Source organism: Thamnophis elegans, chromosome 9, assembly GCF_009769535.1.
Source record: "Thamnophis elegans isolate rThaEle1 chromosome 9, rThaEle1.pri, whole genome shotgun sequence".
Taxonomy (NCBI): Eukaryota; Metazoa; Chordata; class Lepidosauria; order Squamata; family Colubridae; genus Thamnophis; species Thamnophis elegans.
Genome location: NC_045549.1, coordinates 17460876 through 17478015, shown reverse-complemented (window position 1 = coordinate 17478015; position 17140 = coordinate 17460876). Strand labels below are relative to the sequence as shown.

Here is a 17140-nt window from a genome sequence, read left to right as displayed (position 1 = left end):
AGAGGGCCCTTTCAGTTATGACATACCTTCCCAAATATGTTCATCTTGGCACCTAATCTGTTTAATTTTAGGTAGCATGTCAACATTATCCATCTTTTCTGAGAAGCGGGTAAATAAAGTGGATTTTTAATAGCAATTTTCTGCACTGACTTATCCGACTGTATTTTATAGCAATATTAATGTCGTCCCTACCATCTGTTTCTATGGTTAGAAGCTGCTTTTAATGGAAAGGTGAGATTACTGTGAATGAATATTTGTCTTTCTGTCAGACTTTGATGCTGCAGATCAAATGATTTGGGTAATATAGAGTTGAATTCAGAAAACCAAAGTACTCTCAAATTTTTTCTTAAGAACATCAAAAACCGCCACTCAAAATTTTGAGTCTTGTTTTCCTTCTCCATAGCTGAGGAGAACAGTTTAATGTTAAGATTGGTAAGAATCACTTTCTAACATTCCTTTATTTTCTCCCAGCTCTGAAACATTCACGGTTATTCTAGCTCTGAATACACAGTAAATTGTTTCTGAGTTTTGAGCAGAAGCGTGCAATACTTCCCTTCTTAAAAGAAAGGCAGGGTATACAAATCACAATACATACATAAAAGATAAATGTAAAAGTTCCCCATGCACATATGTGCTAGTTGTTCAGACTCTAGGGGGCAGTACTCATCTCTGTTTCAAAGCCAAAGAGCCAATACTGTCCGAAGATGTCTCCATGGTCATGTGGCTGGCATGACTAAACGCTGAAGGCACACAGAACACTGTTATCTTCCTACCAAGGTTGTCCCTAGTTTTCTACTTGCATTTTTACATGCTTTCGAACTGCTAGGTTGCAGAAGCTGGGACAAGTAACAGGAGCTCACTCTGTTATGCGGCATTAGGGATTCGAAGCACCAAACTGCTGACCTTTCTGATCAACAAGCTTAGTGTCTTAGCCACTGAGCCACCACATTATACATACATACTGTACATACATACATACATACCAGGGGTGGGTTTCAACCGGTTCGCGGCAGTCCCTGTGAACCAGTTGGTTGGCGAACCTGGAAGTAAGTAACTTCCGGGAACGGCGAAGGGCGCGCCCCCCCCCCGCCCACGGTCCTTACCCAGTTTTGATGAGTTCTGCGCTTCTACGCATGCGCAGGACGCATACAGCGCCTGCGCGATCCTCCAGGAGCAGCTGGAGCGTCGCGCAGACACTAGTACGCATGCGTGCACTGCGCGCGTGCACGAGGACGCCGCCGGCCCCGTTCCAACCGAACCGGTTGGAACGGGGTGAGAAACCCACCCCTGATACATACATACATACATACATACATACATACATACATTCATACATACATACATCTATTTAAATGTATTAAGTGTATTGGTCATCCAACTCTAATCAGAATGGTAAAATGGTGTTGGATTGAATTTCTCCAGTTTTAATTAGCTAAGCTGTTAATAGAATAAAAGAAAGTGATTATTAACCACTTCATCTGTAAATGTAAGATATCATACCTATCAACTGACCTAGATTGTCCAGGCAGCTGTGACTTTGAAATCACCCTGCCTCAAAACCCTCCCTGGGTAAAATCCCATCCCCCCCCCCTGTGAATTAAAACAAAATTGGGTCTCATCATTATCATCTCATCTTCCTTCTTGGACTCTTCTTCCAGATCGAATAAGAACTTCAGCAACAGGAAATCCCTTTCAGTAGCACAAAGGCAATCTTGAATTACGATCTAGAATTATGATGATCTGAGGAATATATTCTGTATGCCATTGCAAGTCCCTTCATCACAGCCTGAAAAGATGGACACTAAGACCATCCATCAATGTGTCTTGTACATCACAGGCCAAAGATGAAACAAGGAATAGCTGTGAGTTCTATGGCATAGAGTGAGTTCTATTAACTCATCTACCCCTTTCTTAAGTTCATCTATGCAACAAGAGCATGGCAAGGACCAGTCTAGATTCACTGGATACAAGATGCTAGAAAGCCTCTTGGAGGGTTTGATGGTTTCAGAGATTCTAGAGGAGTAAAATCAAATGTCTTTTTCTTGAATTCAGCATTTTTGTTTTCAAAAGCTGTTTATGTCAAGATTGAACCACTTTGCTTCTTTCAAACTTTAATGCTTTTCAACTTGCCAATGAATTGTGGGGAAGGAAGGGGAAAATGGAATGTGAAGAGTGTGAGGGACATGGAAACCATCAAGATCACCACTACAGATGTTGGAGAAAGAGATGGACTGTTTTCATAACAAAAGGCCGTCTCATAATTGGACAATGTGATCATCCAGGGGTGGGGAGAAGGGAAAGCTATTGTTTAACCAGACAAGCATTTGCGCTGGAAAACCAGATCTGGGTTTGTTTCTTCATTACCAATATGGTGGATCCAATACAGTATTACTTTTGGAAATTCTAATCTCCTGAGAGTGTTTCCTTGTTTTGGGTTTGCTAGTTTGATTGCTGGAAGTAAATGTAGAATTGTTATGTAGAACAGTATTTTCTTTATTTATACATGTGGTTTTATTCCCAGATTAAAATATATATATATCATAAAATAAAGACTCCTTTGAGTTCTGCGGGACATATATGAAAGATAAGAAAAAGTGCATTAAGAATGATCTTATTCCTTTAAGAATAATGTTATCTTCAATGAGTAGATTACTTAAACCAGGTCACCTGTTTCAGGCTCATGTGCAATTTTCATTAATGAACTGCAGAGAGGTGGTATGTTTAACCTCATGAAAGGATCCAAAACACTTTTTTCCAAATCATATTTGAAGCATGAATTGTATGGAAATGTTATTCTGTAATCCATAAAATCCTAATGCTAATCCATTAAAGGTGCCAGAAGAATTTTAAAATAATCATTGCAGTGTGGCAACACAAGCTCCATCCCTCTGGTATATACATTGCAACATCACAAACCTGTATGGAAAGAACAGAACTTGTGCCACAAAGTTACAAGTCTCATTTTATCATTATGAACCCACTACTGGATTCTGAGGTTTGGCCATATGAGTGTTGGTGCCTATGAAAAATTGTGAGATTTCATCTAAGCTCATAGTTATAATGTTGGCAATACTGAAATAAAGCCCATCCCAGTCATAATTTCTTAATCATGTTTGGAATTACCGTATTTTTGGGAGTATAAGACACCCCCCCAAAAAAAGTGGGTGGAAATGTCTGTGTGCCTTATACAGTGAATATTGCCGGGGGGTGGTGGTGGTGTGGCACTGATCAGCTGTTCTAGAACAGGCTGTGATGACAGTGGCAAACGGGCCGTGGTGATGGCAGCGGTGAATGGCCCATGGCGAACGGACCATGATGAATGGGCTGTGGTGTACAGGCCGCAGTGAATAGGGTGTGGTGAATGGGCTGCGGTGAATGGGCCGCGGTAAACGAGCAGCGGAAAATGGGTAGCAGCAAATAGGCATGAAGAACAGGCCTCGCTGGCGAATGGGCTGCGCTGAACGGGCTGCAGCAAAGGGGCGGTGGTGAGTGGGTTGTGGTGCTGACGGTGAACAGGCCGCAGCAAATGGGCCACAGCAGCGAATTGGCAGCAGTGAATGGGTCATGGCAAACAGGCGGCGGCAAATCAGCCGTGGTGAATGGGCCATAGCAAAGGGGCCAAATGAATACCGGATGGATGGTGAGAGGCAGAGGCAGATTTTTCCCCCTTGTTTACCTTCCCAAAAGCTAAGTGCGTCTTACAGTTTGAAGCATCTTATACTCCAAAAAATACAGTATGTTTTTACTGTGTTTCAAATTCCGTATTAAGAACCTCTAGAATGGCAAGTTTTAGGGCCTTCCCTGGGTGACTTTTGTTGAGTCCTTAATGAAAGAGGTCTTACGAGAAAATTACTTTTGGTGGGGAGAATAAAAAGCACATGGGTGACTAGAGTGAAGTTTTTGTAAATTTATAAATTATCCAGAAAGATATGAAATAAGATTTTGAAATTAATTATAAGTCTTCCCATGGGAAGCAGCTGTTGTTCTGAATTCTGGAAAAAATACATCATAGGATGGGATTTTGAAGGTTGGACACCAGTAAAAACCTGAAGGAGTTAAAGATTACAATTAAAAGAGAAGGATATTTAAATTCAACTTGATGATATAGACTGGAACAAATAGGAGATGTCCATTTTAGTGGCATAGTAGGTGATATCAAGCGTAGTTCCTCTGGGGGCAAATGACCTTAATTAAAATAGGATAATATGGGTGTAATATATTTGTTGATAAAACATGTATGCTTAATCATTAACGTAAAACCTACTTGGACAATATTTCTTTAGGAAATATATATCCTAAGCAAAGATCACTGTGTTTTTAAAACATAATTTAGTGGTTTTAATTATTTTTAAGTGGATATTTCAAAGATGGGTGGATAATATAATATAAATACTAAATATAACATGACTGGTTTTAGTTTGACTATCAAATAGAAAACAAATTTTCACTTACAATGGGCATCATCATATTCCATTGTAGACATTCTAGATTTCAGATATGGATATTAATCTCCATAAGATGTGATACCATTTAAAAAACACAGATGCTTTGTTAAAAAATAGATAAAGTCTAAAGTTGATATAAGACTCAAGACCCAAATGCAAGCATAGCATTACCTTAAATGTTTCAAATGCTTAATTACGTATTTAAAAATTATTCTAAATTTCTAAGATATGATTTTTGTTTTTTCTTCAGGAGATTTTTTATACAAACATGCCATTTATATTTTATTTTAATCACAGCATTTTTCTTAGACCAACCACCCAAAAACAAAAACCCAACAGTTCATATCCCATCAATAACTGAGTTCTATTTTTTTTTTAAAAAAAAAATGGCACTTGCAAAGGAGATATCTGTAATTCAAACGGTGGGGTACTGCTGAACCCACACAAAACTGTGCAAAAAGGAAAAGTAATATATCTGAACATAGAGAAGTCGGTGACAGATAAGAAGATGGGAAATCCAAAAATAATGGAATGCTGGGAAGCATCTCAGTGAAAACAAATCAAATGTAAAGTTTTGCTAGAAAAGCACATTTGAAGACGATTTGCTGTGATTGCATTATTTTTCATGATAATAAATGCAACTATAGGTAAACTATAGAGATATGTTGTGAAACTAAACCTCAGTTCCTTATTACTGTCTTTACATTTTCACATTTTTAGTACAAAGGCAGAGAAATTAGAGCGCCCCCATGAAAAAGACAGTATGAAAGTCTAAATAAAAGTCAGATGCATGAAGAATAGAGAATCCTTCCCCAAATCTTCTCTTCCCTTCAATTATTATCATTTAAAATGAAAAAAAAATGGCATTCAGCTGAATTGCCACTTATCACTTGTACATTCAGCTATAAGCTGAATATACTATAATCCATGAGAAATAATAGGGGGGGGGGCTTAAGTTAATAATGATTTAGAGTTTAATTATTTCAACCAGACTATGTATTAAATATATATTGGATTTACTTATATAAATGCATTGAATTTGTAAAGCTAGTTAAAGATGACAATTGAGACAGTGTACAAAGAAGATTTATTTTTAAATATGTCTAAATCTGGCCCAATCCCTTCTATTTTACTCCAGCATGCCTCTCAAAAATTCAGATTTATTCTTATAGCTTATATAATCCTTGCCATAAACTTAAATTAACCTAGGCTGAGAACCGGTGACAGCAAATGAACTTTATAGATGAAGGATGGTTCATTACTCAAGGTAAAATGGTTCGTCTCTGAGGCGCCCCATATTTATTGTTTATTATTCCTTTATTTGTTTGCTTGTTTTCAAAAGACTAACCTGGCTCCCCACAAAAACAAATGAAAAGGAAAATTTAAACAGTGAGGATACACAGCAGAAGTGGTATTCAGCAGGTTCTGACCAGTTCTGGAGAACCGGTAATGGAAATTTTGAGTAGTTCAGAGAACCAGTAAATACCACCTCTGACTGGCCCCGCCCTCATTTATTCTCTGCCTCCCGAGTCCCAGCTGATCAGGAGGAAATGGGGATTTTGCAGTATCCTTCCTCTGCCATGCCCACCAAGCCACGCCCACTAAGCCACACTACATCAACCAAGCCATGGCCACAAAACCTGTAGTGAAATTTTGTTTGAATCCCACCACTGATATACAGGTAGTTTTCAACTTATGACCACAATTGAGCCCAACGTTTTTGTTGCTAAGTGAGAAATTTGTCAAATGAATTTTTACAACGTTTCCTGCCACATTTATTAAGTGCAGTTGCATTGCAGCTGTTAAATTATTAACCCAGTTGTTAAGTGAATCTGACTTCCCCATTGGCTTCGCTTGTCAGAAGGTTGCAAAAGGTGACTACAGGGCACTGCGACCATCGTAAATCACGCATCCAAATATAAATCATGTGACCATGGGGATACTGCAATGGTCATACATGTAAATAATGGTCATAAGTCACTTTTTTCAGTGCCATCACTAAGAGAACTGTTGTAAGTTGAAAACTACCTGTAACTACCTGTAGCAATGGTTTACAAGTAGTAATGCAAGCTACTGGTCTGTGTATTCTATTCAAAATGTTGAGGACTTTTTGTTTTAAGGTAAACTCTTTTCAACCATGTGCTTATGAAATTAAGTAAAAGCCAAATAAAGCAGGAACTAGTATTGGAAAAGATTCACCAAATTTACCACGGTTGGCCTTAGGATCCTTGGTGATTGATTAGCAGTTCAGATTTGGAAATATCAGTTCCAGTCAAAGAAGAAAATAACTTAACCAATGAAGAAAAACTACAACAGAACCAAATAAATTCTTCAGTGGAATTTTCATTTAGAGTACACAATCTTTTTTGTTCTGTTTCCCCAATTTATTTAAACAACATTTCTGTCCACTAGCTCATCTGAATATTTACTTCTGCTCCTTGTTTCTTCTTGGCCAGGACAAGGCCACTAGAAATATTCTCACCCTTAGATTTTAAAAAAAAAAAGGATTCATGTTTGGTTGACAGTTACCTCATTTATAATGATCCAGTGACAGTCAAAAGCAACCAAATTGGCTTCCACAACCTGAAATAGAAAAGAATGCAGCCATCAGTCATCTTATTTATACCAAAGCCAATGATTGTTAAATAGATGCTTTGCCACAAAGGATATCGGAGGCTCAGCAGTGGGGATGGAGACAGAAATCATAGCAGAGGCATTAAAACAAAATAATTATGAAACCCCAGTTCTGAAAAGACTCCCTTTGCCCATTCTGTGGAAATAAAAAGGCTTTTTGGTGCAAAAACAGTCCCAAAACATTTGGATTATTGTTTGGTTTGTTAATTAAACTGTGGGATTAGAGAATGAAGAAAGCAATTCCCTTCTATCCATCCATCCATCCAGCCATGAAAAGTCCATATGATTATTTAAGACTTAAGGTTTGCTGATAAATTGAAAAACACTAAAATATTCAAGACTAGCTGGATACCCGTGCTTCATGACAAAACCATGCAGGAGCTCAGTGGTGGTTGATGATTGAACCACATAAGGTTCAAATATTGCTCCCACTGCTTTGAGTCCAGAAGCAGTTCCATAGGTGGAAGGCATAGGCATTTTGGTGAGGGACTGACATTTAGTACTGTAAGGAGCTCCAGACCGCTCCTGAGTGAAAATGTCTGCCAGTTTGAACTGAGGTAGCAGAATGTGAGGCAACTGGCAGTTGGAACAGAGTTCTTTTTAGGTGGGGAAGGAGAGTAGAACTCCTTAGCATCACAGCTTGTTAATTACTGTATAAGAAATACTAATGATCTGATGGTCATTTCGATACATCCTTTCTTAGTGCGCACCTAGAAGCCAAGAGGAACATACATGCCATATTTCAAGTTTTTAGGTATTATAGTTCAGGAGATTTCATGATGATGAGTGAGTGGTATTTCGCTTTTATATATAGAGAGATGCACAATTTTTAAAAACGGATTTTCCACTGTAGCTACAGTAGAAGCATGTTTGGTTAATAAATTCCCTTCCCTGAATTGAGTTTAGGGAAAACTCATCCACTGCCCCAGAACAATATGAGTTACAAAGGGAACAGAACAGAATAACAGAGTTGGAAGGAATCTTAGAGCCAAGGTGGCGCAGTGGTTAAATGCAGCACTGCAGGCTACTTCAGCTGACTGCAGTTCGGCTGTTCAAATCTCACCGGCTCAGGGTTGACTCAGCCTTCCATCCTTCCGAGGTGGGTAAAATGAGGACCCGGATTGTTGTTGGGGGCAATATGCTGACTCTGTAAACCGCTTAGAGAGGGCTGAAAGCCCTATGAAGCGGTATATAAGTCTAACTGCTATTGCTTATAGATCATCCAGTCCAACCCCCTACTCAAGCAGGAGACCCTATACCAGGGGTGTCAAACTTGATTCCATTGAGGGCCTCATCAGGGTTGTGTTTGACCTTGGGGGGGGGGCTGGGGTGTGTGTGGCCAAATTAGGAATGGCCTGCTCAATGTCACGCATGTCAGTGGCACCTGTGGCAGCCCAAGCGCTCTGCCAGCAAAAGCAGGCTCCCGAGCTCCATTTCTGGCTATGAAGGCCCCCTGCAACCCACTGCCAGTGAAAATGGAGCTCTGCATTCATTGGCAGAGGGTTGCAGGAGGCCGTCATAGCCGGAAACAGAGCTCAGGAGCCCATTTTCACTGGCAGAGGAATACAGGAGGCCGTCATAGCTGGAAACAGACATCGGGAGCCCGTTTTTGATGGCAGAGGGCTGCAGGAGGCAATCATAGCCGGAAACAGAGCTCAGGAGCCCATTTTCGCTGGCATATGCACTGCAGGCCGGCCCCTAACCCTTTCCAAGGTGGTCCAGCAGGCCAGATCTAAGCACCCCATGGGCCTGATCTGGGCCCTGGGCCTTGAGTTTGACACCCCTGCCCTATACTATTTCTGACAAGTGGCTGTTTAGTCTCTTCTTGAAAGCCTCCAGTGATGAAGCAGCCACAACGTTTGAAGGCAAGCTGTTCCATTGGTTGATTGTTCTCACTATCAAAAAATTGTCCTTATTTGCTTGGCCCTTCAGATGCTTTGGAAAATAGGTTGTCCCCCTCCTTTCTGTGACAGCCTCTCAAATATTTGAATATGGCTATCATGTCAGCCCTGGTTCTTCTCTTCACTAGACTAGCCATGCCCAGTTCCTGCAACTGTTCTTCATATGTTTTAGCCTCCAGGCACCTAATCATCTTTGTTGCTCTTCTCTGCACTCTTTCTAGAGTCTCAACACTTTTTTTTATAATGTGACCAAAACTGGATGCAGTCTTCTAAATGTGGCCCTCATTAAGGCTTTATAGAGTGGCAGTGGCCATTCTTTAAATAACATCAGATTCTTAATAGGATATTTTCAGCAAGGGTGGCTTCCCGCAGAGACTATTGCCAGTTTGCTCAGAGACGCACCACATGCGAACATTCTTGATGTGTGCTCTGCACACATGCATAGTACAACTAAAATTACTCTGCGTATGCACAGAACCAAAAAACAAGATGGCGCCACCTAGGCCCTGCTGGGAGAACCGGTTCAGAGGTGTGGCAGGCCTGGGTCGCTGCTGGTTCCAGCGACCCAGGCTGCCAAGCTACTACCAATTCGGCCGAACCAGTGCGAACCGGTAGGAACCCACCACTGATGCAACCATCATAAATACCTGCGATTTGTCAAACATCCAAATTCTGATCACATGACCATGAGGATACTGCAATGGGCATAAGTGTGAAAAACCTTCATAAGTCACTTTTTTCAGTGCCATTGTAAATTTAAACAGTCACTAAATAAACTGTTGTAAGTTGAGGCCTTCCTGTATTTTTTTTTTGAAAACCTGATTATTAACAGGTAAAAAAAATCAGTAGTTATTCAGAACAAAACAGCTGCACTACATACTGTACAAGAAGGGAAACTTCAGGAGTAATAAAACAGATGTTCCCATGTCACTTTTAACACATTGGTTGTTTCTGAGAAAAGATAAGGGATTGGCCTATTATAAAACAGCAGGAATATCAGAATTAGCATTTAAATAGATTGATCTAAATCATTTCAGTAATTTGGGCAACCAATCTGTCAGGTAGGTTGACATTATTCAGCACAAATGTTGTTCTTGTGAAGATCTTGGTTATGACATCAAAAAAAATTCCTAATTTTTAGCAATGGGAGCTAACTAGGGGATTTTGGACTTTCAACTCCCTTACCTGGGGGAAATTTGGAGGTGGGAATTCTATATAAGCTACCGTAAGTTCTTGGGGGGGTGGAAGCTAAACGTAAATCTATTAAATAAAGAATAAAATTACATTCTGTAGGGCAGTTGTAGAGATCCAATATTGAGAAATTCTGGACAAGTAGTTTGATATTTATGACACTGGAAATCAGGTTGTAAGTCGTTCCCATCACAAGTCAAGCCACCTACCCGAACAGATCTTTTTAATTTTGATATTTCTCAGGGTAGTCATTAAGTGAATCCCTGCACTCATTAAGTAACTCCATTGTTATTAAGAAAATTTGGTCGGTTTCGCTGAAATGTGGCAAAAAACACCAGAAACTGACAAAAAATGTTACAAACTATAGGCATGTGACATAAAACTAGTTAGCAAGTGCCTAAATGTATGTGGGTGTTTGAGTGGATGGGTACAACATTTTATGACAAATAGAATTCCTTTATACATCATAAAGTACTCATTCTGAGGTTGTTGTAACACTGAAAGTTCATAAAATACAGGTGGATACAGAGGTTCCATTGAGTAGTTGTGTTTAGGATTCCTAAACAGTAATTATCTCATTCCCTCATTATACAAGTCATGGTTTCCTTAATTGTGGTATACTACAGAAAAAAAAGTGGAAAAATTGCAGCATAGTGCCCTAGGGGTACAGATGCTCAGGTTGACAGTTCAAATAAAAAATATCTACTGTGAACTCTACATGGTGTCAGGAAGGGCATCTGGAGAGTAAATGCTCAGCTCGATCCAATCATAGAAAGGGAAGTTTTTAATACTTCGTAACATTAATTTTAATAAAATTGTGCTAAATCATAAAAATATTGCTGAGTTCATACGGTACACTTGCTATAACCACAAAATAGCATAATGGATAAAGTCCAATATCATATTTATGTCACATTTCCTCCCCTTACATGAAGTTAGTAAATGAGAATCTCTCTGAATTACTTCATGTAAGGGAAGCAAATACTTCTATTTTGATATCCAAGCAGAATTTTTTTCCCCATGACATATTATGATCAAACAACTATGTTACCTTCAAAGACGTTAGTTATTGTTTTATAAGTGAGCAAACACATAATCTTTAAGCTACTTGGATGAATCCATTACACTAGACCAGCAGTGGATTCCCTGGTAAAGGTAAAGATTCCCCTCACACATATGTGCTAGTTCTCATCTCTATTTCAAAACTGAAGAGCCAGCGCTGTCCGATGACGTCTCCATGGTCATGTGGCCAGCATGACTAAATGCTGAAGATGCAAGGAACGCTGTTACCTTCCCACCAAATATGGCCCCTATTTTTCTACTTGTATTTTTACAGGCTTTCGAAATGCTAGGTTGGCAGAACCTGGGACAGGTAAGGGGAGATCACTCCGTTCCGTGGAGCTAGGGATTCAAACTGCCGAACTACCAACTTTCTGACAAGCTCAGTGTCTTAGCCACTGAGCCGCCGCTTCCCTATACCTTCCCTACCCATTTGCAAATGTGAGTGCAGGCACACCACCTTCTGCACATGTGCAGTGCTTGCGCATTACATCGAGGGGGTGGGTGGGTGGGTGGACGGAGCCTCGCACAGCCGCCGCTACCAATTCGCCCAAATCGGAGAGAACCAGCTGAATACCGCCTCTGTACCATATTCTCTGATCATCTATAGTAGACACAGTAACCAAACTTTTGTGTCACTATCTTTCCAACTGATTCATATGAAATTATCACATGAATTGTTTACGGAAAAATATGGGTCCAGTAGTGTGTTCTAGTAGGGGAACTTCTGCAATCTTCCTCAAAATAGCACTGTCACATGAGGATTACAAAAAAATCTAAATGACTACTAAACAGCAGTAATGTATCTCTTTCTTCGCATCAATTGATCCTTTTGTGGCTTATTCAGTCTCACATTTCAACTCTTGAAGATAGTATTGGCTCCTGCCCCATCTCCACACTAGCGCAAGCTAATCCTCACTTGACATATGTCACAAGTCTTGTAAACCCTCAGAATGGCTCTCTTGTTGACAGGCAGTTGCATAGAATTTTAAACTGCGTGAACACATCTGAGAGCTCTGGATTCTATTTCTTTTTACATTTCCATTTGGAGGCCACATGCTTGTCTTTTTTTAAAAAAAAAAAGGAGGGGAGAAAAAGGAAAATTCCACTTTTAATGTTTTAAACAAAAAAAAAAAATAGAGACCGGGTTCACTTTACCATTAGGTTTTGAGGTTTTGGCAACCTGAAAGTTGGAAAAAAAAATAGATGAGAAAACTAATGCTGGGTATAAGAAGAATTGGGTACAGGCAGATGCAACTTGTGGGAGGGGGGGGGGGGGAGAAGGCCAAAGAAATGGCAGCTAATGTATCATCTCAGGAGCTTTCAAACTGGTCACTGGGGAATCTTCCAAATGTGGATGATCTATATTCAGTTGTTTTATCGTTTTCCTGTTTTTAATACCCTCCAATGTTTTGTGGAATTCCTGCATCTTTTAAACTGCAAGGTAAAGATTCCCCCGCAAATGTGTGCTAGTCGTTTCCAGCTCTAGGGGCAGTGTTCACCTCCGTTTCTAAGTCAAAGCACCAGCGCTGTCCAAAGACGTCTCCATGGTCATGTGGCCAGCATGACTAAACGCCAAAGGTGCACAGAACACTGTTACCTTCCCAACAAAATGGTCCCTATTTTTCTACTTGCATTTTTACGTGCTTTCGGACTGCTCACTCCGTTATGCAGCGCTAGGGATTCAAACCGCTGAACTGCCGACCTTCTGATCGACAAGCTCAGCGTCTTAGCCACTGAGCCACCATGTCCCTAAACTGTACAAACCAATAAATAAATCAAGATGGGGAAGTGCAAAGGGTGCATAAGATGTGTGTGTGTGTGTGTGTGTGTGTGTGTGTGTGTGTGTATAGAAGGGAGATATATACATGGAGGAGAATTCATAGCTTGCTAGATACTGTTGAACTGTAACTCCAACTCTTCATTATCACACTAGGCTGAGATGCTGAGAGTTGTAGTTCAACAACATTTACAATGCCACACATACTTTACTCTAGACCTAACGGCTGGGTTCACTCATTGCACTAATCTGTAATGGGATCTGTTATTGATTTCAACATTCTGCCATATAGCAACCTGGTATTATAGAATTGCTGGGTTTAAAAAAAAAACCTCTAATATACAACTTAGGGTGGCATATAACAAATCAGTTATATATTATATGTATCCAGGCAATACCTGATTGATAGGCTGGCTGATGCAGTAGCTATTTAGCGGGAAAAAAGGAAAAGCAATAGGCTTCCCAATGCTGGCAAAATCATTTAAGGCAGTGCTGTTAGGAAGATGGAGATCTATGTGGCAAATCCAATCGCTTCACAATTCTGGCTTTGTGAAGGTTAACAGTTTCCTCCAGTGACAAACAGCGGGCAATGCAGAACAAAGGAAGTTTACATATAATGCCTCCCCTACTGTATTTTCATAAGGCTGTGCAAGGCAAGGAGAGCAGCAACGAAAAGATTTATAAATATATAACACACACAAATCCTTTCCATTGTAGGAATATATTGCATTCCTGTAGTTTTTTATGAGCTGCACTCGATGTCTGCACATGCTTGGAATTCATCTCTCTCTCTCTCTCCCTCTCTCTCTCTTTCTCTCTCTTTCTCTCTGTCTCTCTCTGTCTCTCTCTGTCTGTCTGTCTCTCTCTGTCTCTGTCTGTCTCTCTCTCTGTATCTTTGTCTCTCCGTCTGTCTCTCTGTGTGTGTATGTTTGTGTGTGTGTGTGTCTGTCTCTCTCTGTCTTTGTCTCTCTGTCTGTCTGTCTCTTTCTCTCTGTCTCTCTCTGTGTCTCTCTGTCTTTGTCTGTCTCTCTCTCTGTGTCTTTGTCTCTCTCTCTGTCTCTCTTTCTGTCTCTCTTTCTCTCTCTCTCTCTGTCTTTGTCTCTCTGTCTGTCTCTCTCTCTGTGTCTTTCTCTCTCTGTCTGTCTCTCTCTCTGTGTGTCTTTGTCTCTCTCTCTCTCTCTGTGTCACTCTCTGTCTGTGTCTCTCCCTCTATCTTTGTCTCTCTTTCTGTCTCTCTCTGTCTCTCTGTCTCTCTGTGTCTTTGTGTGTGTGTCTTTGTGTGTGTGTGTGTGTGTGTGTGTGTGTCTGTCTGTCTGTCTCTCTCTCATTTTGAGATGGCAAGTAGAGTCCTGCTTTCATTTTTTTTTTAAAAAAGGAGGGACAGATTGGAAATTTCCATAGAAGACAGAAAGCCTGCAACGATGTTTATGCAACTCACATCATGGGCTGAAAAGGGGAAGAAATACGGAGCTCAACTATAGAACACATTCTTAATGAAGGCTGGGGAAGGATAATAAACTGGCATTCTAAACCACAGGCTTCCATTCTGCAGTGGATTAGCAGTATGTCTGTCGAAGAAGGAGTGCATTTTCTTTTTGACTGAATGCACCAGACTGGCATTGTTGTATTGTGAAGATATGAGTGCCATTTGGCCAGTGAGCACAAAAGTGGATGGAGAAAGGGGGGAAAAAGCAGATTATTATCTTTCTTACGGGTAGGCACACTGGGGAGATTTTGCAGAGTGCAGAAGACGCCTGTCAAGAAGACAAGGGATGAAAGAAGAAAAGCCATCTGTCACTGGCAGAAACTCCAGAACTTCTGAATATTTGGAAGTGTCTAACAATTTATCAGTGTTTTCTTCTGTCATTCTTTTTTAAATCAGGCTAAAGGGAAGACAATTTGACGCAACCAAATTGGCAATGCTGCCATTTTACAAGGCCCTCTCATTTGTAACAAATAAATAAAAGAAAGTGAAAATTCTCCCAATTATTTGAAAATGAAGACCTCTCAGTTTAGCAGAATGAAACTATTCCCCCCTCCCCCATGGAAGAGTTTTCTGTATTCCCTCTCTCTGTCTCTGTCTCTGTCTCTGTCTCTCTCTCTCTCTCTGTGTGTGTGTGTTCTCTCTCTCTCTCTCTCTCTGATGTGACAAGATTAAGAACACCCATCATACAGGGCCTATGACAGTGATGGCTAACCTTTTTGCCATCATGTGCCAAAAGTGGGGGGAGCGTGGGGGACCGGAAGGCCTATTTTTTGCTCTCCCCATGCTCCAGAGTCTTTCTAGGAGCATGAGGAGGGCGCAAACAGCCTCCCCTCCCGAGGCCAAAAACAGTCAGTTTCCTGACTTCTGGTGGGCCCAGAAGACCCCAAAAGCCAGAGCTGACCTTGCATGCCCACCAATATGGCTATGCGTGCCGTATTGGTGGGCATGTATACCTGCCTTCATGGGTCTATGACAAAGCCTGAAGCTTACCGCATTTTTCAGAGTATAAGATGCACCTTTTTTCCTCAAAAAAGAGGCTGAAAATCTGGGTGCATCTTATATATCGAATGCAGCATTTTTTCCTCCAGAAGCCCCCCCTTTACCAAAATGGCCATGCAAATCCTTATGGATGCTTTCAGAGAGGTCCTGGGGGCTGGGGAGGGCAGAAATGAAAAAAAAAACCGGGCCATTTACCCCCCCCCCACAAGCCTCCAGCCCCCTCTATAAGCCTCCATAAGGCTATGTGTGCCCATTTTGTGAAAAAATGGGCCATTTTTTGCTCGTTTTTGCCCCCCCCCCCGAGCACTCTGAAACCCCCCAAGGCTATTCATGCCTTTTTCTTTTGAAAAAAACAACAGGCCCGTTTTAGCAAATTATCAGCGATTTCCTTCTCCAGCACATGGATAAATACACCTGGAAACATCTATCTACCTACCTACCTACTCTTTCTCCCTACTTACCTACTCTCTATCTCCCTCTCTCTCTCTCTCTCCATCTACCTACCTACCCTCTCTCTCCCTACTTATCTTCTGTATTTCTCCCCTCCCTCTCCCCCTCTACCTACCTACCTATTCATTCTCTCTCTCCCTTACTACCTACTGTATTTTTCTTTCTCCCCTCCATCTACCTATGTACCTACCTGCCTACTCTCTCTCTCCCTATCTACCTATTGTATTTCTTTCTCTCTCTTTCTCTCTCTCTATCATTCTATCTACCTACCTACTTTTTTTTAAATGTGCCTCTTCAAAACCTTGATGCGTCTTATACTCCAAAATATATGGTAAGTAGTCATGGGAATAGTGAAGGCCACAGGAGGTCAAAATGTAAATATTGTGATTTCAACATCATGAGTGAAGCCTTTTATTGATCACATGATTGTGGCCACCAACTGGATTTATTTTTTATTTCCTCTGACAATGTTTCTGGCCTGAGGGCAACATTTTCTATTGGCCAAGGAACACTCCACATTCTAGAAGGCATTTCTGAGTTCCATTCAGTTTTGGGGTATCCTTAGAGCTGTGATGGACACGCGAGCTGTTGCCCAGTTCAGCTCCACCGTGCATGCATGCAAGCCTCCTGTCGACCAGCTGATTTTTGGGTCTCTGCTGTGCATGTGGGAGATGCACATGCATGTGTGGGGGAGTGAGGTGCATTGCATTATGGGTGTTGGCATGCAAGGAGAAAAAGGTTAGCCATCACTGCCTTAGAGAAACAACATGTCTCTCTCTGTGTGTGTACATACATGCATACGCACATGCGTGCGCACACACACACACACGTACGTGTGTGTATGTGTGTATGCATGCATGAATGCACATATTTAGCCTCCAACTAAGAGTAATCTACATGCCGGGATAACTTGCTTATTAAATAAAAGACGCCACATTCTAAGTTGAAAACTTTTGCAGCTTTGCCTGTTAAACTTGTTCCATGTTGTATTTATTGCAAGTAGAATATGGTGACAACTTAGGCCAGGTAGTAAACTCTCTTATTTATAATTTGCTTTGTTCTAAATATTATTGTATATCACGGGTACTTGTTGGAGATATACTTCACTACCACAATATGGTCTATGTTACTTTCACTATATTATTATATTCTGGTTTCCAACTCTACGTAGCCCTCTTGAGTATGAATTTATAAC

The 17140-nt window shown here is 40.8% G+C and overlaps 1 protein-coding gene across 1 annotated transcript in view; it reads right to left on the bottom strand.

Moving 5' to 3' along the window:
• GRID2 (glutamate ionotropic receptor delta type subunit 2) overlaps positions 1-17140 on the bottom strand; it is a 1047867-nt gene that overhangs the window by 380006 nt on the left and 650721 nt on the right. Inside the window, 1 exon segment of the mRNA XM_032224334.1 lies at positions 6975-7028. Coding sequence (XP_032080225.1) covers positions 6975-7028 — 54 coding nt within the window.